General features: G+C 39.1%; 5 protein-coding genes across 10 annotated transcripts in view; all 5 read right to left on the reverse strand.

Moving 5' to 3' along the window:
• The window catches only part of LOC105564099 (alpha-tocopherol transfer protein-like), a 5,696-nt gene extending 3,766 nt beyond the window's left edge, over positions 1–1,930 (reverse strand). For all 4 annotated transcript variants that reach the window (XM_012016220.1, XM_012016222.1, XM_012016221.1 and 1 more), the window contains exon 1: positions 1,508–1,930. In XM_012016220.1, the coding sequence (XP_011871610.1) occupies positions 1,508–1,673 (166 nt within the window). In that variant the 5' untranslated portion in view covers positions 1,674–1,930. The remainder of the gene's footprint in view (positions 1–1,507) is intronic.
• Positions 1,931–2,948: 1,018 nt separating this feature from the next.
• LOC105564104 (alpha-tocopherol transfer protein-like) lies at positions 2,949–8,049 on the reverse strand. 3 transcript variants are annotated; one of them, XM_012016227.1, is made up of 6 exons: positions 8,032–8,049; positions 6,031–7,822; positions 4,843–5,023; positions 4,451–4,556; positions 3,973–4,339; positions 2,949–3,716 (listed from the first exon to the last, which is right to left on the reverse strand). In XM_012016227.1, exons 2-6 carry the CDS (start codon positions 6,206–6,208, stop codon positions 3,640–3,642), a joined length of 909 nt encoding a protein of 302 aa, XP_011871617.1. In that variant the 5' UTR covers positions 6,209–7,822; positions 8,032–8,049; the 3' UTR covers positions 2,949–3,639. The 3 variants fall into 3 exon arrangements, with proteins under 3 accessions (XP_011871617.1, XP_011871619.1, XP_011871616.1); XM_012016229.1 differs by lacking the exon at positions 8,032–8,049 and having other exon boundaries at positions 4,843–5,002; positions 6,031–7,893; XM_012016226.1 differs by lacking the exon at positions 8,032–8,049 and having other exon boundaries at positions 6,031–7,893.
• Positions 8,050–9,245: 1,196 nt separating this feature from the next.
• Positions 9,246–11,595, reverse strand: LOC105564182 (kinesin-like protein KLP1). The gene is made up of 5 exons (XM_012016390.1): positions 11,452–11,595; positions 11,050–11,235; positions 10,205–10,419; positions 9,608–9,961; positions 9,246–9,354 (listed from the first exon to the last, which is right to left on the reverse strand). The coding sequence occupies exons 1-5, from the start codon at positions 11,593–11,595 to the stop codon at positions 9,246–9,248; spliced, it is 1,008 nt and encodes a 335-aa protein (XP_011871780.1).
• LOC105564105 (kinesin-like protein KIF9) lies at positions 11,459–14,282 on the reverse strand. Its single transcript, XM_012016230.1, has 2 exons — positions 12,615–14,282; positions 11,459–12,398 (listed from the first exon to the last, which is right to left on the reverse strand). The coding sequence occupies exons 1-2, from the start codon at positions 12,750–12,752 to the stop codon at positions 12,246–12,248; spliced, it is 291 nt and encodes a 96-aa protein (XP_011871620.1). The 5' UTR covers positions 12,753–14,282; the 3' UTR covers positions 11,459–12,245.
• Positions 14,283–14,383: 101 nt separating this feature from the next.
• The window catches only part of LOC105564106 (BCL2/adenovirus E1B 19 kDa protein-interacting protein 3), a 41,598-nt gene continuing 33,303 nt past the window's right edge, over positions 14,384–22,678 (reverse strand). Inside the window, exons 4-6 of the mRNA XM_012016231.1 lie at positions 16,304–16,377; positions 15,893–16,045; positions 14,384–15,571 (exon numbers count right to left, since the gene is read on the reverse strand). Of these exons, the coding sequence (XP_011871621.1) occupies positions 15,520–15,571; positions 15,893–16,045; positions 16,304–16,377 (279 nt within the window). The 3' untranslated portion in view covers positions 14,384–15,519. The remainder of the gene's footprint in view (positions 15,572–15,892; positions 16,046–16,303; positions 16,378–22,678) is intronic.

The following is a 22,678-nucleotide window of genomic DNA, read 5'->3' on the forward strand; positions in this document are numbered from 1 at the left end:
GAGCGCGTGGCGAGATGTGCGCATAGCAATATCGATCGCCGGGCGGTCACATCTTGCCACGCGCTCGAATTGGGCGGGTAGACCGGCCTAAGACAATGATTTTTAATAATTAATTACTCGTTAACTATTACGAAAATTGCAAAATGGTACAGGACTTTTCCGTTCATCTCGATCCGTTTTACCTTCTCAAAAATTTTGTCGGATATGGAAAGACTCACCCTGTATAACCGAATGGTACTCTTTTTATTCTATTTGAACATTTATGCGTAGATGTAGAAATTTACATCTCATTTTTATTCATAAAGGCACAATAGTTAAATATCGTAAGTTGTTCGGCCCAAAAATAGTTCTACACTAAAACCAAGTATCGACTAGTTATAAAGATTAGATAAAGAAAAGTTATAAAGATAAATAAACTACTGCGCAATCTCTGCTGACTACTTTTATTAACTGTTACCTAATGCTTTAATGATACTTTTTATATTCTGCTATTTGAACTTTCGACTCTAACTTAACCGGGGAAACATAACTCAAACAATTTCTATGGCAGTTTATGTAATGTATATCTTTACATTTGCAAGCGTGTGTGTGGTGTAATGTAATATTACAAGAACGAGAAAATTAAAAACATTTCAATTATCTGAAGATATTTGTGCAGAAATAAATTGAAATAATCCTGCAAATAATAAATTTTGACCGGTTACTTCATTAAAATGATATAATATTATATAATTATATTCATAAAAATATATAATGTATAATATATTTACATTACATAATATAATTTTATGAAAATTTTTTCAACACACGATACGCACACATCGCACGTGTATTCCAGTCAATAAACAAGAATTTCGCGATGTCGCATATGTCATGGATCGGATATGAAGACAAAATTGTTGTTAGGGAATTATTTGTTAATTAGATAGCAAGGCAGGGTACACGCGTAATAGGTATACGTTAGATGCTGTCTTATGTAAGCATCATTAATCATGATAATATATGTATATTGCTATATTATTCCTGTCTGTTACGTTTCGACATCCTGCAAAATACTCTATTAAAATTTTCTGTTCTTGAAGTGTTAGTTTAGTTTAAAGAAGACTATCGAAACACCAAGAGCTCAAATACAATATTACGATAACGATACAATAATGTAATGATACAATAACGAATTTAACATATATAAATTTTCTATCAGTCACTATTGAAGATTATTTACCATTATTTATGTATAACACTTTCAAATCGCGTTTCCGTTCTTCCCAATGTAGTGAAACGATACCTGCTATATCCTCTATTCTTTTTCTTAATACGCGATCAAGAATTCAACGATCTAACAATAAGAATAAGTATTAGCATTAGACGTAAGTATTAGACGTAACGTCACGTTGGCGGTCATTAAAGGTAACTTTGTTTCATTGCCCCGGAACTAATAAACGCGTAATTGAATTCGACCGAGCGATATTTCAACGCGCCTGGCGCGTGCAACCACGGCCTTTGTTACCGATTTGCGCGAGCGAGTTGTCGTTCTCCTTGAGCCAGTGCCTCATTTCTGCGATGGCACTCTCTCTAGTCTCGTCGGTCTCGTTCAAATGTGCCGCTGCATATCTCTTATCCTCACTGGTCAGATCTTGCCGAGCGTTATCGCAGTCGCTGTAACCGTTCGCCATCGCGACGATGATGGTGAACAACTGGTGGAACTGGAAGGTGAGGCCTCGTCTGCCGCGGAGAGACACTCGCGTACACAAATCACAAATACACACTGAAACGTGCGATTAACAATAAACACGGCAAACTGATAATGCGATACGCAGGCCTGCTCTTTGGAATCTACGTGCTCTTTGGAATTATTTTCGCGATTAGTCAATTTCGACGATCAGATAGATGCGCCATCTGCAACGCACAGTGACGAATCCGCTTTGATAAACTTGACAGATACCAGAGTGCTTGACGGCCAGCCTCGAGAGGATGACTCGCGAAGAGACTCTGTACTGTTTCTTTAATTGTTAAATTCTTTTCACTGTACACTTTACACGCATTTGACTCTCTTGCAGAATGCGTACAAAATAATTATATTAAAGGAGTGCAGCTACGTTGTTACTAATAATTTATTTGTGTAAATTTAATAAATTATAATGTCGAGTGTTTGTAGTTAAAGAGGTAAAGCACTGTTAGAAAAAGTGTGTTTCAAATTGCAAAACGAATAGAGCGAATATCCCTTCATACACATTTACGTAATTTAAGAATGTAGAGAATTCTTATGTTATTTCATAATCCGTTCTCGTGCACGGTACTATCAAGCGTCTTCTGCGCGGTGGAAGGAAAAAGGAAGCAATGAATTTTTTTTCCTGATCGCACATACTGTCAACGGACAAAATAAAGCGATCTACATGTAGCAAAATAGAATTAAATATATAAGAGCAAACTTTCTTTAACGTTGCCAAGTCTTGAAGAGATGGATCCTAAAAGACCCCTGATAAAGCACGCAATGTTCAAATGTGTAATAAATATAAAGAGAGATAATTTGCTAAAGTTTTACACTACACAGTGTTTTTTACATAAAATATGTATCAAATATCTTTTACAATATATTGTACACATGTGTATATAATCAACGCATAACAATTATAGATATAAAACAACTAAAATGAATAACAAACGTATATACAATTGATAGCAGTTTGGTGACACCAGTTAAAAGAGAAGAATTAAAATGATTGTGGAAACGACCTTACTGGCAATTCTTTATTATAAATTACGACACTGTATAAATCTTATTGTGTAAGAACTTATCCAAAAACACATCAACTCATTTGTTCTCCAGACAATTGCGGACACTCTTGTAAGATTGTTACCTGAAGAGGACCAGTATTGCTGACCGAAACGTCGTGATTTATAATAAAGAATTGCCAGTGAGGTCGTTTCCACAACCATTTAAAAACGTATACCACATACATCCAAAAATATATGAGAGAATCAAGTGAACTAACTACAAGATAAAAAGAATACATTTCTTTATCTTTATGGAATTTATAAACACTAACTATTCACTATACAGGGTGAGTTTTATCTCATGAACCAGTCTTTTAACCATTAGATATGGATTACCGAACGAAACTGTAGCTAAACTGGGAAAAAATGGAAAAATCTAGTTGTATATGTTTCAATCGTGTAATATGTAATTATATTTTGAGAGATATAATTAGATATCACCTGATTGAAACACATATAACGACATTTTTGCCATTTTTTCCAGAGTTGACTACAGTTTTGGTCGGCAATCCATCTCACATGGTAAGAGACTGGTTCACGAAATAAAACTCGCCCTGTATATATTTTTCTGAGAGTTTTACAACTCACCGGTTTCGTATCATATCCCCGATACAGTAGGGCCTCAGCAGAATGACTGTCTTGTAACTGTCTTAAGTCGTAAGACAGTTATCGTGCGTTACTTTAAGACGAAGATTTAAAACATAAAGCATTGTCTTAGAGCATCTTAAGAGTACAAGACAGCCATTCTGCTCAGGTCCTTACGTTTAAAGTGCAAAACAGATAAAGTGTATCTTGTATAACGATAAAAAGTTTATCTAAACGTATGCTGAAAGCAGGCACTTTCTATTAATTTCAGCTCTACTGTTACAAAACAGCGTTGGTCTCGTTCTCTTCTTTTAGAATCCACTCACGATTCTCTTCAACCAGCTTCTTCCAGTATTCTGTAAAAATTAATATTTTGTTACATATATGGAATAAAATAATGATATCACACATAATTTAGACACGCGTTTAATGTATGTTAGAATCAGATAATCTCTTAACAAACTTGTAGTTAAATGACTTCTTATAATTACAGTAATCTTCAAGTAATCTAGATGTAAGAAGTTCATTTACTCTTCGGGAAAATATTTGTTTAATAAGAATCATTCGTTCATCAAACGGGTTGTTTATTGCATTTCATTTTGCCAAAATTACCTGTTAATTCCTGGATTGTACCATCAGTGCCGCCATATTCGACGGGCAGGATTTCAGGGGGAGTATCCTTGAAACAATCAAGTGCACTTGAGTAGACGTGAACTCTCTTCTTCATCTTCTCGGACATGAATGATTTCGAAATTGTCACAATAGTATCGAAGAGTATCGAAGCGTTAAACACGTTAAGCGTCTGGTATCTCATAGGATAACAGCTTTGCCACATGTGAATCACATTCATTATGAAATGAGGTCGCAATTGTAAAATCTGTTGTATAGTTGGACTGACCACGTCTAGGTAAACTGTACAACCGTACACCGATGTTGCGGTGTAATACCTCGTTGCCACTTCCACCACCACAAGAGCTATCTAAATAAAAAATAGACCGTCGAGAAACAATGATCTTGAATTGAAAAATATGCCGGCGTGACACTGACCACATTAATATATATTTTTCGAGCGTTATACTTTAATCTTCACCTTAGTGATGTCCAATAACTTATGTCTTGACGGATCATGTTGCGTGCAGCGCACAATAATAACTAATCTCCCTTGACTGTCTGGCTTCCGTAAACACAAAATTAGCCTAAACATGAATAAAGTATTTCAGATTTCTTTGAAACAAATCAAAATACCATCTAGTTTTACGATGAAGCATGTAATGTTTTTAAATTAAATAAAAAATGTATGTAATATAAGAGAAATGTAAAGGAAGACTGTCAAAAATGTGCCTCTAATTTTACATAAATTGATATTGAAATGAAAGTTTCGATTTTGATGGGTTTTACTGTGTTTAAAATAGATAAAGTAGAGTAGATGATAAAAAAACAACTCACAAAATTCGGCTAGTACTCCAAAATAATTATTTTTACCCCATATCCAGCAGTTCCTGCATTTCTGGACGAAACGGGTCTTTATTCAGGAACCATTCCGACAAGCGGATTCGCTGCTTATAATAGTTACGCATCCTGATCTTAGCTTTCTCAAGATCGAACTTGCAGACCCTCAAAAATCGCAGGACAAGGAAGTCATCTGTGTGCAAATTAAGAATTCCTTTCAAATAAAAAGTTACTTAAAATAGTGTTAATCTATCGTTAAGAATTATAAATGCATACGCAAAGCTTATTTTTACGTTGCCCGGGAAAAAATGGAACTATCTCATTATACGTGATAAATCTCTTATCTCATTATATGTGTCTCAATCATGTAATATCTTAATTAGATATACCCAGTTCTAAAATCGTCAGATCTTCAGAGACCTGACACTTTTATCGAATGTTCAATGTTATTATCCATTGAGATCTAAATCTATAACATAATTGGATTTTAATTTATTATCGAGGAACGCGACAACTCACACGCAAATCGACAAAAATTACTGTGGTACCTGCACAAGCCAGGCGTGTTAAAATTTCACTCGGCGAAGTTCAACGGAATACGTGTTTATTAATTCCGGCGCAATGAAACGAAATTACCTTTAATGGACGCCAACAGACGTTACGTCTGACACTTGGCTCGTTGAATTCTTGATCACGTATTAAGACAAAGAAAAAGCGATATACATTTATGCACTTTGATACAATAAATTTTTACTACCCGGGAAAAAATCTCATTATATATGTCTCAATCACGTAATATCTAATTATATCTCATGAGATTTAATTCTAAAAATCATCAGATCCTCAGAGATTTGACACTTTTCTTGAATGTTCGACGTTATCTATTCAAGGAAAGTGTCAAATCTCTGAGGACCTGATGATTTTTAGAATTGGATCTCATGAGATATAATTAGATATTACGTGATTGAGACATATATAATGAGATTTTTTCCCGGGTAGTAAAAATTTATTGTATCAAAGTGCATAAATGTTTATCGCTTTTTTTGTCTTAATACGTGATCAAGAATTCAACGAGCCAAGTGTCAGACGTAACGTCTGTTGACGTCCATTAAAGGTAATTTCGTTTCATTGCGCCGGAATTAATAAACACGTATTCCATTGAACCTCACCGAGTGAAATTTTAACGCGCCCGGCATGTGCAGATACCACAGTAATTCTTACCAATTTTCGTGGACGCGTTGTCGCATTCCTCGATCCAGCGCCTGATCTCCGTGATAGCAGGCTCTCTAGTCTCGTCGGTCTCGTTCAAATTTGCCGCTGCATATCTCTCATCCTCACTGGTCAGATCTTGCTGGGCGAGACGTTCCACTTCCACGCTGTCACTGGAACTGCTCGCCATCGCGGCGATAGTAAATACGGCTGCACACGAAGCCTCGTCCACTGCGGAGAAACTCGCGTGTGCAAGTCGCAGAGACACTTGTGAGACACAATCAACAATAAATGCAATAGGCAGACAATACTAGAGTCTACCTGTAATACTAGAGTCTCGCTAATGACTGGAGAGACAGTGTGACGCACATGCGTGCTCTTTGAAATCTATGAGGATCTATGATATCATTTTCATGATTACTCAGCATCATTGAGTAGATATACGCGCCATCTGGAGCAGATAATGATGGATTCAGCTTGGTGAATTTAATAAATACATCGTAACGATTCTCCAAAGGATAATCCGCCAAGTTTTCTCGTTTCTCTTTAATTTTTACATTCTTTTACTATACGCTTTACGTGTCTAATGTTTGTAGATAAAGAAGCAAAACAATCTAAGAAGAAGATTCAAGCTGTAAAGCGAGTGGAGTAAATTTCCTTCCTTATTCATTATATAATTTAAGAATACAGGGAATTTTTATTGAAAGATTAACTTTATACATTCGCTCTTGTACTCTCAAGTGTTCTCCACGCAAAGGAAAAGAAAAACAATTAATTTTCTTCAAAATACACGCATCGCTATCTAATAAAGAGCAAATCAAAGCGCGCAATCTATATGTAGTACAAAAAATTAAATATATACCATAAAGCAAACGTCTTCTAACGTTGCTGCATATTATTTATCGGATATAAAATTTAATTGGATATAAATTTTCATCGCTTTATCAAAAACAGGTAATATTACAATGCGTGCGAACAAATATATTAGTTAAAATTGTAAGATTAAACGGACTTGTGAAAGTGACGTTCGGTCTTAATTATGCCTTGTCTAGTCCGGATGGACCTTCATATCCTAGTAGCACAGTGCTTTGACTAAAGATTGGTTAAACATTGGTCCAATGTTTAATTTATTGGGCCAATGTTTAGCCCACTGTACTACTAGGGTAGTTTTTTTATCCGGACGAGACATATGGCATAATTGTAAGATTAAACGAACTTGTACAGTGAAGTTCGATCTTAATTATGCCTTGTCTCTTCCGAGTGAACCTTCATATTTAGTTATCCATCCGGACGAGACATGTGGCATAATTATATGTTTCTCAAGATATTATTAGTCCATATCCTTCATCTAAAATGACGGTAAGATATAATGACAGCAGGCAATTAATTGCTTTAAGAAATGATATTTGCAACACAAATTTTGCCCCTGCTCTCGACGAAGCTTGCTCGATCGCAGTAATTTCCTGTTCCTGCGCAAAAATTGCGTAGCTCTTCTACAATACTTCTTTACTTTGCAGTGCAGCATCAAGTATCTCTTAATCATTACATCGTAAATCTTGTCGGTCAGCAAATTGATCATCCTCATTAAAACGACACGTGTCTTCCTCTCACTTTGCCAATCGTAAAATTCAATTACTTCGTAGTCATCTATGTCGTACACGTCGGCGAAATTCATTTTGAGCTCGACGGCCTCTTCAATCACGTTATCAATAGCAATAAAAATATCTTCGCGAATACTATTATCTACTATTCTTCTAAGAAGTAGATTACGCATACGTAACATCCTTTTATACTGAAATTGTACCTGTGCATCAGATAAAACAACGCGCTCTTAATCGCCAAGAATTTATTGCTCGAGAAAGGAAAGGAAATGTACTGTGTACTACAAAAAATACTGCAACATTGTAATTTTTAAGGCGAATTATTTGTACAATGGTTTTTGGCTTCCACGAAGAGAAAGATTACAGCTGTAATATTTCTCTAATTAGAAAATAATTGTAATTCTTGACTCACCCTTCCGAGAATGTTCAAATTCTTTTGCAAAATCACATTCTTTGCGCCATTTGGCATGACCCAATTGTTCAAATTATTTACCATGACTAGATACATTATGCCTTCACGTAGAAAACGGTCGAAGTTTATTTTCCTGGGTAACTAAAACGAAATGCACAAGTGGTAAAAGTAATTGAATATGCCACATGCTACTGTTTATTGTATTAGCACTTGCAACGGTACTCACACGAAGATTTTTCTTCTTCTCGACTCTATAATCCTGAGATTGTTCCATCTCTAGGAGTATCAATATGCTTGAATAAAATTAATGACACGTATCGTAAATCTCGGAAATTATTTCTGGCAGTACTTACGCTAGTTTAGTAATCACACAATAATTTATGATCTAGATAGAATATGCCGAAAGCCTTTCTCAAAAATACTCAAATTCATAAATATCTTGTATTTTGTAAAATGTCTTCAATTTCATCAGTTTGTGTATAAAATTTTGTTACAAATTATATTAAGATATCGTCTAAATAAATTTGCGCAAATTATATCTAAATAAATTTATTTATTGCAAATAAGCAAGTTTTAATATTAAATGGTAACACAAACCTCCTCAAATTGGCATAAATTTCGCGCGATCGTTCAACCTCAATCGCCGAGTACAGCCGTGTGCATAAAACCTGAACCATGCCTGTTTCTGAAGCTGAAGAAACGCGAAACGACCACTGTCCATCCAAATATATACAAGTGCAAAAATGTACAACAGACTTTTCAAAGAGACCAGAGTCAAAACGACCGTAAGGAAGCGAAAGGAAGTTAATAATCTTCTCGTGTGTTGTTTAATACACTATATTTACCTACATTTAAACATCACCGCTTGGTGTTTAGCTATCTGAGGGTCACAGTAAGGGCTATTCGTTAAGAAAGGCTCTTTATTTCTTTCTCAAATGTCTGTGTTTGTACGAAACGCATGATTTCGTCGAGATACTCGAGTACATATGTCATTTAGTCTCTCTGCAATATTCTGCAATAATTCAGTACATAATAATTATTAATGATTAATAATACGAATAAATAAATAAATAATTTTATTTAACCGCCCAGCTTATCCGTATTAAACTATATAAAAAGCAACGTAAGGGTGAAGAGAATATTAATAAGACGCACAGACATGATATGAGAATTGCAAATTAAATCGATAAAATTAATATTCCGTTATGACATAGTTAAATCAACGGCGATGAGGTCAAAGCAGCATCTGATTGCGACAACATAGTTATCACATTGTTATAAGCTTCTTTCAACTTATCCGCTTCAGTTTCTTTCGCGAGCAATCTGGAAAGATTAGAAAAAATCGAAACCTTTGTTATAAAGTTTTAACCGCGTTCACGATGATTAAGTTAATTTGTTTAATCTTTGCTAATTACAACAAACGCGCGAAAGAATCGAATATCACAAATTCACGGGACAATTGCGAAAAAAATACAAGTCTTAATAAGATCTTAATTTTTAGTAATTTGTAAAACTAATTCAGACGTGGAAGATAAATTAAAGATCCGATCACACACGGAGTATCAAGAGGACGAACTTGTCGTATAATTGTTTCACGACGTTCACCAATATTCGCGCCTGGGTAACATTGAAGAGTGTCGATTCCGAAATGAAACCCTGCAAAAAGTTCATGACGTCTCGACTGATCTGCTCGAGTCTGGATTTCGAGATATTCGCCAGTGCCTCCTGATGTAAAAACATATCGTTCAGCTCCAGCTCCTTCTTCAGTGCGTTAACTTGCTCTCGTAGCTGCTGCACGATTAGTTCTGTCCGAGGCTGGATGTGCCGAATCGTCCTGATCGGTTTCAATTTTGCGATTTTAGCGGTCAGTCGCATGGTCGACAAAGTAACGTCGAGATCTTCCCTTGCAATGCGCACGTGAGATACAAAACTAACGAAGAAAATACCAAAATTGTTATTATTCAAGCGAAGTGTCATACAAATATGTGATTTTAGATTAAATTGGAAATTTAATCGGTAAATTTGAATTGTACATTAGAAACTTTATATCTGTATGAAATATAGAATCATATTTTTGTCTCGATATCTGTGGAAAAAAGATAAATGTAGTCAAGACTACAGTAACCAAATATGCGCTATTTCAATTTTGGATTAATATTCATTATAAGATTACCGAATTACGGATGTAACAGTCAGAGCGTCTCTCAGCAGTTTCAGCAAATTACTCGAGCGAACAACGCTAGGTGTGTACATGCTTGGTTTTCTAAGACATAGGAAATATTGTTCCAGCTGTATTTTCATTAAATTCGCCATACCCAAGTCGGCTGCTGTTTTCGAGCAGCTCGATTTTCCCACCGTACCAGTTCCAGCCATCTCAACGATGTGTATCTAACATCGAATCGATGAAAACAAGCTCGTTAATTTTCTCTCGAAATATCTCTCAATCGAGACAATTTCTTTAACAATGTAGTCGCGCATATTAAATTTTTATAAATATTTCATCCCAAATTTAAATATATTTGAACACTGTGTTTGATTTGTACATGTATATCAAATAATAGTTCTATCTTTAAATTTGCTATATCCATCTCAAATATTTAAATATAACATTTCAAATATAACATTTAATTTAAAAAAGTACAAAAAGTTCTTCCTAGTGATCTAAAATGCGAGAATATTTGAGAACTTTCAAGATTTATTTACAAAGATGCCGAATTCAAATCAAATTAAAAAACTCAATGATTACTTGACCGTGTCTGGCAAATTTTTATGTTTAAGCTCACAACGTTTCGACCATGGTCTGTGGTCCTTTTCGAGTGATAATTGTATCAAAGGATCTTTTCCTTCAATTTACCACACTGAACCTGATACAATTATCACTTGAAAAGGAACACGAACGGTCGAAACGTTGTGAGCTTAAACGTTAAAATTTGACAGACATGGTCAAGTAATCATTGAAATTTTTTAATTACTACTGGCGACATTGAAGATGACCTCTCGTTATTCAAATCAAATTACTTTTGCTGTCGCTACGGTAGCTCGCGATTTTATCAGGCTCGCGTTTGAAACGTGGATAGTGATTACAGCAGCTCCCAAATGTGATACCGGATACACTACACCTTTCATAATCGATCTCCTGGCTTCTCCTTCGAGTATTTTTTTCAAAATCTCCTCCTCACTCTCTACATTCACTGTAGTTATATTCTGCAATCGTAATTATATCAATTTTGACATGCAGAGCAAAAAAGATGCTCTAGATAAAGAATTATAAGAATTTCCGGAAACATTGTAAAAGTAGCTATTTTTTAATACAATTTTCTTACTCCTTTGAGACGTAAAATTAGATGTTACCCAAAGATTTAAGAAGCTTTCGAAAATTTCTGCGCAAAAAACAAATTGCAGAATTTCCATACCACGTACTTTAAAGACACTACGCTCGTTGACGTTAACGGTTCTCCGTTTTTGCGTGAGGAGATCGATTACATTTTTACCACTCAGCTCGATGAAGCTTAGACGATAGCGTATATCACTGATTTTTCTTCGATTCGCCTTCTCCGTAAACATATCGGATAAGAGTCGCGGGACTATCCCTCTATGCTAAGTCAACGAGTGAAGCAATCAAATAATAAATAATTGATTAAACTGTTAAGTGCGAATAAGATGATGCGAGATATGGAAGCGTACTTCCCAATTATTTTTGTAGCCGCCGATCGTGAAACTCTTTCCGGATCCGGTTTGCCCGTAGCCGATCAGTACGCAATTTACGCCATCTAAAACTCTTTAAATTGTTTCCTTGTTGTATATGTCTTGTTCTTTTTATGTCGCATAATGTTCCATATCATATCAGCGATAGCAGTCAAGTATCGCTAATTACCCATTGTTATCGACAATATAATTATACACTTTTTAGCAAGACACAGAATCGTGCAAATCATTAACTTAAAATGTTTCGATTACGATGAAAAGATATTTTTAAATCTCCTTCGTTATTTTCAATGCTGAACTTAATAAACTCTTATTATTCTATCCTCTGCACATATTATCAATATAACAATATAATAAAATTAATATTTCGCCACATATGACGGACGCTTAATTAAATTATTAATTTAGAAAAAGACCCTCAATACCGTTTTCAACTTAGTAAACAGCATTTCAAGTTAATTAATTATACCGTAGAGTGGAATATTGCCATCACTGTTTTTAAATATCAATCAGTACTTTTTTACGAGGTCTTTCGCAGTAGTGCAATACACTTTATCCTGGGACGTCTCGTGAAATATCCCGTCAACGTGGAAGGCCCAATAAACGGGACACGTTGACTGTGCATCTCTACGCATATCTTGTAAACATCTCACGTATATCATCTAAAATGGCGACATTATAATGTTAGTAACGCATTAATAAATAAAACGCACCAAAATAAACCACGAAACATCTCAATAGATAAGAGAAATAGCAACGAGAAACTAGTGAATTTTGAAAGACACGAAACGGCATGGAGGCTTCGTAACGCTGGCGTAATATACTCTCTTTTCGGAATGTGTCGATTTTAACGATAAAGAGATTTACATTGATCTCACCTTATCGTCCTTACTGATCTTTGCACAAGATTCGCACGGTTTCTCGAGCGGTAAAATTCGCACGAAGACCTTTACATTGCTATCGTGCGCCTCGTTAATTGGCTCATTGTCCAATATAGAGAAGTTCGTTTGATGCATTCTCTTACTTTCAACATTATCTCAATCTTGTATAATCGCGAGATGGAAAGGTTAATCCCATCTTTTGGTCCGTGCGCTTTATCTATAGCTCTGAAATTGTCTAGAGTTCAAATTTTATCGAACAGAATAAAATACAAGATAAAATTATAAGAATTGTGTCACGCAAAGTTATACGGTGACACAGTCAAACAAATATTTTAAGCAATAAGTTTCTAAGCAGTTAATTTACGTTATTTGCGATTACATAAACTGACAGTCAAGAGATGAGAAGATAATTTAGTTAACATGTAAAATGAAAAAATTTGGTATAAACTGTTTCTCCATCTGAAATAATCAACTCATTACAAATATGGTTTTGGACGCTTACGGTTTCGCATACAGAAATGAACTGGAAACAGCTTCGTGCGCGCGGGTGCGAATTTGTTATGCGAAAAAAAAATTTCTAGAAATTAAATACGTCGTTGTAAGTATGAATTTACAAAACCCTTTATTTCGTAGCGTATAAATCACCCATAATTAAAGTTTCACGAAAGGGCAACAGCAAACTTCGAAAAGATGTCGATCGAAAAAGAATCGAGTGCCCGACGACGCTAAGAAGTTATCAACGTCACTACAGCATACATAATACGATTATTATTATGCATATGACAATACATACACAATATTATAAAATAATTGCTTATGAAAAATACGTCGAACATCATCACTGCAAATTAAATAACGCGACTTAACTAAGAATACAGAAAATCAATTGAGTCACATAAAATTGGAGGGGGGTCGTATTGTACTGCTGATTTTCGAATAACGAAAGATTTGCGATTTAGTTTCTAGCGTGCATTTCACTTTACCTAAATGTACGAATACGGCATATCTAAATCACTAACACGCGCGTTTAATCTGTCACATTCAATTGATATTTACTTCTAAACTTGAAACTCAAAAGATTATGTCACAATTATATCGCGATATCGCTTGTGCATTTTTCTGATAAACTAGTCATTCTTAGATCGCTCGACCTTCGTCGTCGAAAAGTACAAAATCGTGAGCGCGAGCGTTCGCAGATCACGTTCAAGAATCAAATTCTTGTTGCTAAAAAAGGTATACCATATTCCGTATTCACAAAACGTTCTACATACAACTTCGAGTCTTCTCGAAAACACATGCAAGATAAAAAAATATCGTTTCTGCAACATATGGTCGTGTAGATACAGCCGGTCATCACGAAGCGTTCAGTATTCGTCGGGAAATGTATTCATCGGCTTCGAAAGATTCGACGACCAATAATCTAATCTTTTACACAAAAGACTAAATTGTATTTTATACATTTTCGTTTCCCAATATTATTAAAATCGATTCTTGCAAGCACTTCGAAAGATTCGACCGTTCGTTTGCTTCCTCGAGATCTCAGAGAAATGTATTCGATATTCACATAACGACAGGGCCGACAGCTTTGATCCTTTCATGACCGAGTTGCTTTTTGTTTCTAAGCTTCCTAGTGAAAAATGTTTTATCGGTAATAGAATGCGTACTGAATCCTTTTAGATTTTGTAAGTGGGACTTGTGTATATCCCACCTGTCCTAATGGTCATGAAAGAGTTGAATCGATGACGTAGACGACAAAACACATTTGCTTGCGTGTGAATTCGTATGTGAATTTATTACAAGGAAATTACAAAACCGCAGATTAAGACATCGTACAAAAGCGCCGCCTCAAAAAAAAAATTCTCGCCGTTCGCAAACAAGTCTGCTCGCTCTTGTGGTCCCTCCTTCCGGCTACCTGTAGTCGGCGTCGAGACGGTGGGCATCAGCATCGGTACTTCCTTCGTAGGAACTCTACTGTCATTACCCCTTAAATCACCACCGAGATGACGATCGTCACAATCGCCGCGCGATAATCAAAATGGAATAGTCGGGTTGACATCGCCTTATTATTTAATATAATATTAATTTAATATTATATTACTATTTAATAATAAATTTAATCGCATTCTGTTTCGAATTTACTGGACGCGACATACACTTCCTCCTCATTACCGTAACGAATCACAACGTTAAAACCCGCTCGTTCGCAATACAACAAGATTCCTATAACTCGTAATAAACAGGACGAGTTGTGCAGCGTTTTCGGGATTGTTTTTATCGATAAATCTCCTGGTCGTTTTCCATCGATAAATCCTGGTCTTTCCTCACCGACACACGCCCGTACAACAAATACTCTCTCTTTCTCTCCCTCTCTCTCTCACACACATTCTTTCTCTTTCTATCAGTTTCACCTCCTTTCTTTCCGTTCTAACAATAATTAGTTTCTGATAAATACTATTCAAGCTATGCCTAAAAACTATTGCAGATAGAAACGCATTAGAAACGGTATAAAATGGACATGTTTCGTTCATTTTCCAGTTCCTTTCAACAACTCTACGTTATATACGAATAAAATTCCTTTTGTCCGTTCTATCTTTCGCCCTTCTTTCTTAGCCTTCCCTCTTCCTAAGCATATGATGCGTATTATTTATATCTGGCATACGCAATTTCTGAGAAGTACATCGTACAGTAAAGAGTTGGGGGGGGGGAGTAAAAGTGCTAATATATAATACAAAGTGCTAATATTATAAATCGGGACAATCGAATTATGTGCTGCGTGTAACTGTTTTTTTTTTAGGCTCGATCGCCCACCGGCTTGTTCAGTCTTTCTTGCGTCTCTAGCCCTCCTCTCCGCGCAGATTCAACCGTGACAATCCTGATGCCGACACACCCGGAGTCGTGCCCTTCATTCAATGGCGACACGGGACATTATCAAGCCCCGCCTGGTGAGCAAAACGCTACAAAACAAAATAATTCACATTACCAGATAGACAGACATTACGAGACAAAGAGTAGAACGCACGTTGCAATTATATTGCAACAGCTCTACGTTATAGGGTGCCCAAATGCCGATTGCCAATTAAAATTAATGCGGTTTGATTAACACCGATAACGTGAAATGGTAGCGTAATAGTGAGACCGCACAATACGAGACGACATGAATAATAATTTAGAACTTCCTCGAAACAGCGCACGATCGAAATCGCTGATTTTAACGCTGCAGAAAGAAAAAAAATGAAATTAATATTTCAGATTGAACGTTATAAACACGGCCTTACCCTAGACCGGTTCCAATGAGCAGGGACAAAAGATTCGTGAAGAATAGAGTGTAAATGACCTCCTTGGAAAACAATCCGTTCTTGCCAACCTTCGCGGTGCGGATGCTGTACGTTTTCCTCTTGCTGCCCAACGGGTGTTTGAACTTCCAGTCTCTGCAATACGAGATCGGGATCAGTAAAAGTTTCATTGAATGTTATTCGATATGAAAGGAGAACTGTTTCTAAATTCAAATTAATCCATTGTAAAATGCAACGATACGTAGCGGCATGCAGACATTAGCCTACGCTCGATACATTTAGCTCTAATTGCGATTAGACGATCGGAAAAGAGGCATAGAGTTATGCTACGCTCGTATCTCGCTCCTACGATGCTAATCGCTCAACGTCAAATCGAAAGAGTCTGGTTCGTACTTTGGAGGCGCCTGGTCCGGTCGAGAGCTCCACTCGTAGATCCAATCCGTGTTCTTCTCCAGAAGCTCGCCCTCCTGCGAAGCAAAAGCACTTATTAAGAGAACGCTCGGGCAGATGTCTCGCGATTATCGTCCCACGTCGACGGAATAAGATAGAGCCAATCGTTCTGGATGTATCGGACGAGATGAAGATCGACGGGGATGGGTGGGAAAGCGAGGAGGAATTAATCACGCGGGTCACATTTATACTCTTTCTCTCTCTCTCTTTCTCTCCCTACATATCTATGAATGGCGATCGCGTAGCGTGCGAAAAAGTGAATGCTCAAGGATGACCTTTGGCGTTCCGCCAGCGTCGCACACACGTACCTAGCGCATGTCGCGGTATACCGGATCTCCGATATGCGCAGTATAACGCGAATTGTGCGCACAAGCGTGGCCGAACGCCCGGCTGTAAACAATGCTCGGGAAGGTGCGAAGGGGGAAGAAGGGGGTGGAGGGCTCGGAGTTAAACCTCTGGTGGAGGGACTTGAACACTTTTCACGCCGTTTCCGTTCGGGACGGGAGAGACTTTCGGGCCGGTCTCGAAACTGGGTCATCGATTTAGTACGCAATATAACAGAACAAGAACGCGCAAAGATAACCCGTGAGTCACTCGACTCGTAGACACGCGGGAGTTGGTGTCCGTTTAAAACCGGTGCCACCAGCGGCGCCGAGCGCGTTGCACGTCCGTTGCGATCGGTCGGAGCCGCGCGCGCTGCTCCGTCTTTACTCCCGTTCCGCGCGTACTGCTCGATACGTGCTTAATCGAGTAATTGCGGCATAATTATCCGCGTATCGTGAGGGAAAAACTGCCGCTAACGGGGAACCGGGCGCGACAAGGCTCGGCGTTTCTTAAATTAAATCCGGCGCGCACAAAGTCGCGCTTTGTATTATTATCTGCGCGCGTCCGCCGGAGCGAAACGACGGAGCGAGCTGAGAAACTCCGGGCGCGGTGCAGCGATATACAGCTCGTTATATACAAGACAACGTCCGGCTACTACCAGCCCGGCAGATAAGCCCAATCTTCTTAACAGCGGTAACCACGCGGCCGCCTCTATATTTAGACGGACTTAGCAATTTGCATTTCGCTCGGGGCTCTCGCCGATGCGACTCGCGCAAAAAGAATACTCCGCGATCGACAAATCGTCAACTCGCGATCTCGTCAATTAAATATCAACGGGCATTACTTTAAGCGCGGTCGGAAAATCGATCGGAGCCTCGCTCTTTCTTTCCGCTTCACGAGCACAGTCTTAATTAAGCCAACGGCCACACGATACTATTTTTCCTACTGGATTGCTTACGAGAGTCAATCAGGATTTAGCCTCAAATGACCTGATCTAAAACTCTGCAACCTTATTGGTTCTCATAAGCAATCCAGTAGGAAAAATAGTATCGTGTGCCGTTGGCTTTATTCATTAATGCCTGGACCTCACAATTTACCATAGTGTAACCAGTAGGTCCACTCTCTGCCGGCCCCTTTGATCTTTGCGGTCCCGATCACGTGATATTCCGCCATACACCCGGACAGGATCCAGCGACGCGTGTGTGTGTGTATAAGCACTCGTCAAAGCCACACCACTACACATACTTTTCTCTCGCAGTCTCTGCTCTCTCTGCCCGGAGCAATGCCGGATGCGCAAAAGGGATCGACGCAAAACGAAACATAATGGCGGCGTGGACCTACCAGTGGGCCATTATTAGCGTTTTCGACTGGACCAGAATTAATCGCTCCGGGAGCGATTAATGACGTCACAAGTTTTGTTTTAGGTTACTAGACAAATAACCCAAATGCAACCCATGTTCGACCCATACCATTGTGAATTGATCCATCAGTGCTAAGAAGCTACATTAGGTTACAATCAGGTTATACGTGCGTGTTTATTGTGGAACAAAGCATTCCTTGACGATAATAACGCGTAAGTTTACCAATAAACATTTCGATTTTATCATAAAATTGAAAAGAACATTGTAACTAGAACCTAACCCAGGTTCATAACCCATTTTCGGTCGAACATATGTTCCTAGTATCTTCGGGTTAATCGCTCCGGGAGCGCTAAAACCCATGTCAGTTCCAGGCAGTCGGAAACGCTATATGTTTCGTTTTGCGTAAATCATTCCGAGAACTTTTCAAACGGCCCGCGTATCTCTGCTATGTTCCGGCCGGATATACCACGTGCAGTCCGTGCCGCGCGCTGTTTCGAAGTCACTTCCGAGATGCTAGATTTATTGGTAATATACGCGAGTGTGTGTACCATTGTTCGTCGCGCCGGTGTCAGAAAGGTGATGTTTACAAACGCAGGAAGCACTTTGTCATTGCTAAGATAAGGCTCGATCCACCGATGATTCACGCGGGCAATCAATCAACGCAAAGATTGCGCGTGGAATAGCGCGTATATCGTGCACGACGCGACTCCGTAATTTTCGCCGGAATCGTTACGCCCGTCCGACTATCGCGGGACGACGATCGGCTAATCGGAAACAGCGGCGAACGATCGAAGGGCAGACCGCTCTCTCGGATCGCGGGAGGGAAACGTCGTCGCCTATAAATTCATCGAAGTGCCACAGCGTTGTATGTCGGGAGAGATCGATAACCCGCGCAGATAAACCAATAATCCGAGCACTCGCCACCGCGCGAGACCCCGGCGCGGTCACGTTTATTTCGAAAAATTGCACATCTGTTCGTTTCATTTGCGACACTGAACCGCCTCATTGTCTGCTCAAGAATCCAGAGATCGAATTTTATTTATACAGGTTGTCCCATTTCAACTTGGACAGTAAAATATCTCAAGAACTAAGTCCAGCAAACAAAAATGTTTCAGACAAAAGTTGTACGGTTTCGAGGAGGACATAAGATGGTGTCATTATATTGACCTTTCATCCTGGGACACCCTGTATGTATATACATATGTATAGATTCTATTATTTATACACACATATATATATACTACAATATTTGTACGTTTCCTATCAACTCCTGAACTCCCTTTGATTGAGCCAAATTTCACAATAGCTAGGACCTTAACAGAATGGCTGATTTGTAATTTCAAGACAGTGTTCATTAAATTCATATTCATCCAATATTAGTACAGGAAAGTGTCCTATTAAGGCCTGTGTCCACGATACTGGAACCTGATGCAAGTTCTAGTTCCGAGAAATGTGTAGCCAATCAACTTGCAGCTTTTATGGAATAGCTGCAAGTTGATTGGCCACACATTTCTCGGAACTACAAAAGGACTTGAACCAAGTTCTAGCATCGTGGACACGGGCCTTTATGAGATATGTTTCTGATATGAGATAGCGGGATTTCTGCTAAATTAATAGACAACATTTATTGGTTAGTGGAAATTGCATCGTTAGATCGTGTAATCGTCGCGAAGAAAGAGTTGCGGTTGAATTTGTATGTTGAAAACCTGCTATCTTATATCAGAAGCCTATCTCATAATAGAGGACTTTTCTCTAGTTGTACAGTAATGGCCAGAATGATTGCGACACGGTTTCTTTAAGAACGTGTATTTAGATTCAGGGTTACGTTCCAAAATTTTGTTCTTCGAGGACTACTTTACTCGGTGGACACTCCGAAACCCTTTTGAGCGTTTCCGATCTATTTCTCGAGTAAAATGTTCCTCGTAGAAAATATTTTGGAACATAAACCTGAATCTAAATTCGCGTTCCTGAACGCACTGAAAAACAAGTGTCGCAACCATTCTGTCCCTCACTGTACAGTAAAACTGTCGCTTCCGTGTATTTACATAAATATATGTTTATTCCTTTGCAAACGTTATCTTCGTATACTTAAGACTCGAGATACAAGACAGTTATTGTGAATTACTTAAGACAAAGACTTGAAACATAAAACTTTATCTTAAGAGTACAAGATAGCCATTCTGCTAAGGCCATGACTCTCCGGGACTCTGCGGAAAGTGTAGGCTACTGCGACACTTGGACACCTCAGCCCCTTCTCCTGTTTTCATAGGTTACCCTAACCTATAACTTATTCGAGTGAATAGACTTCTTGTTAAGCTCCTAAACTTAATTTCAATGATACCATCTGTTCTTTCACTTAATCTGAATAGTGGAACACTGTCGGTTCGTACACAAAAGCCACATAATTTGTATACTGCACAAATGTTTTCACGAATTGACAGTTCTAGGAGCAAAAAAGGTGCCAAAAGTGCAGAATCACTCCAGCATCCCGTATCCTTAATTCATTGTTAGGTCGTGTAATCGTTGCGAAAAAAAATAGTGATTTGTGATCTGATTTGGGCATTGAAAACCTGCTATCTCACGCTAAAAGCCTATAATCTCATAATAGGACCTTTTCTCGTATATGCCGCGTGAGTTTAATTTCCAAGTCGCTTTAGCGTGACTTTTGTAAATGGACACGCAGAAAAAGAAACGGCCGCTGCTTTCGCGCGGCCTACGGTCACGTCGCGTACCCAACTGCACGCGACTGCAACGCGAAAAACGGTCGATGTATGCATATTCGCGTGCGGAGGCTTTTCACGTTTCGCCGGTTCCTTTAATCCGCGCGCGTATCACGCTTCTCGATCACGAGAAACGTCACGGCGCGCCGACCGTCGGTCGATCGCGAAAAGCCCGCACGCGTCGCCGTTATAAATAACTTTTACGGCTACGCGTTTTCCTTTCCATCGTCATCCCCGGGGTCCCTCGGGTCGCGCGTGTCCACTACGCGCCGTCGAGTCGACGACAATGGAAGTGCCATGCGCGAAAGAAAATTGAGATCGTGGCCAACGCGACGTAAGACATTTCGCGCCCCCGATTTTAGTAATTTAATTACTAACGAAATTCGACAGCCTTGAATCCGAGACTAATCTACCGCTGTGTGAAATGTGTTAATATTTTTATTTATTAATATTATTACATTATGCGCAGTTGCTCCTCGACAAACATCGCAAATTACATCGCTCTACGTGCGTTTCTTTCTTCCGACACGGAACTTTTTCTTATGTTAGAATCTGTCCTGAAACTCACGTGACCGTGGAACAAAACATGGCATTTCAAAAAATTTTATGAGAGTCTTTTGAAGTTTTACCGTACATTCTACTAGCAATTATACTTAGTATACATTTTATTAGTAGAATGTATGGTAAATTTTCAAAAAGTTCTCATACAGTTCTTCAAGATGCCATGTTATCCCACGATTACACGATTTTGCAGAGTAAACTTCAAGAGAAAATTCTCTCCGTGTAGAAAACACGCGAGGAACGAGTTCCAGTCACTGTAGAACAAAAAAAACCCGCGGATGCGAAAGGAACAGATGTTCTGGACCAAGATTGCGGGACACGGTGCAACGCGAGACTTAAGCCAGCGGCACACGGTGCTATTTTGCCGCTTTCTTGCAAGAGCCAATAAGGAATTTTAGATCGGTCGACTCAAAGCTAAGTCCTGATTGGCTCTCGCAAGCAATCCAGTAGTACCGTGAAAATGTGCCGCTGGCTTTAATCCCTGGGATTAGTCCTTATCTTCATTCCAATTTTCTCCCCCTCCCTGGTTACAAGAACGTTTTTCTAATTGCAAAGTGAAACCGCATTTGCGATCGAAAGATATAATTTCGGTCCAGAGGAGCAATTTAAAAAAAAAGCGGCATTTTATTACATCACACGTATACTTTGTTTCTAATTAATTGCAATCGACGAGGACCAAGAAACGAGTGTCACGGCGCGGCGGTCGAGTTCCAAGCCGGAATTTCCGCTGCGTGGTTCCTTCACCCGCGACGGCAGCCCGCGGGCTAATTTTAAATGCCCGATTGATCCGAAAATCCGGGCGCACCCCGCGGCCCGCCTCCCCCGCGCTAATTACGCCGTCGGTTTCTTCTGCGAAGCGCGGGGAAAGTCAACGCGTAGCGTCGTCGCGCGCGTCGACGGATCGAAAACGTTGGCTCGGCGTCCGAAAGGAGAATGGATTCACACGACGGCGCCGACGTCGCGCATGGCGTGAGCCCGATCACGACCAGCCATTGGCCAGCCGGTACTACGACGTTCCCGAGAAGTTGCCTTCACGCCGGTGCCTTCCCGACCCCGCTTTTCTTGCCGCTGACGGCGGCGAGTAGGGGTCCGCGACGTAGGAAGCGCAGCGATCGCAAAACGCACCGTAAGGCGAGGCGACGCGACGCTCATTAACGATACCGTAAACGAGGTCTCTCTCCAGTCATTTAAGTCTAATGTTACATTTGTCGAACGACAAATTTTCTAAGCGTCTTCATTGGCTGCTGAATAGAAGATTTCTAGATACTCGAGAATTTTACTATCCTGCAGCCAATCAATACGCTTGAAAAATATGTCGTTCGACAAAATTTTCGAGCGTATTGATTGGCTGA

The sequence above is a fragment of the Vollenhovia emeryi genome, unplaced genomic scaffold (genome assembly GCF_000949405.1).
Source record: "Vollenhovia emeryi isolate VEMERY1.0 unplaced genomic scaffold, V.emery_V1.0 DF939168.1, whole genome shotgun sequence".
Classification (NCBI taxonomy): domain Eukaryota; kingdom Metazoa; phylum Arthropoda; class Insecta; order Hymenoptera; family Formicidae; genus Vollenhovia; species Vollenhovia emeryi.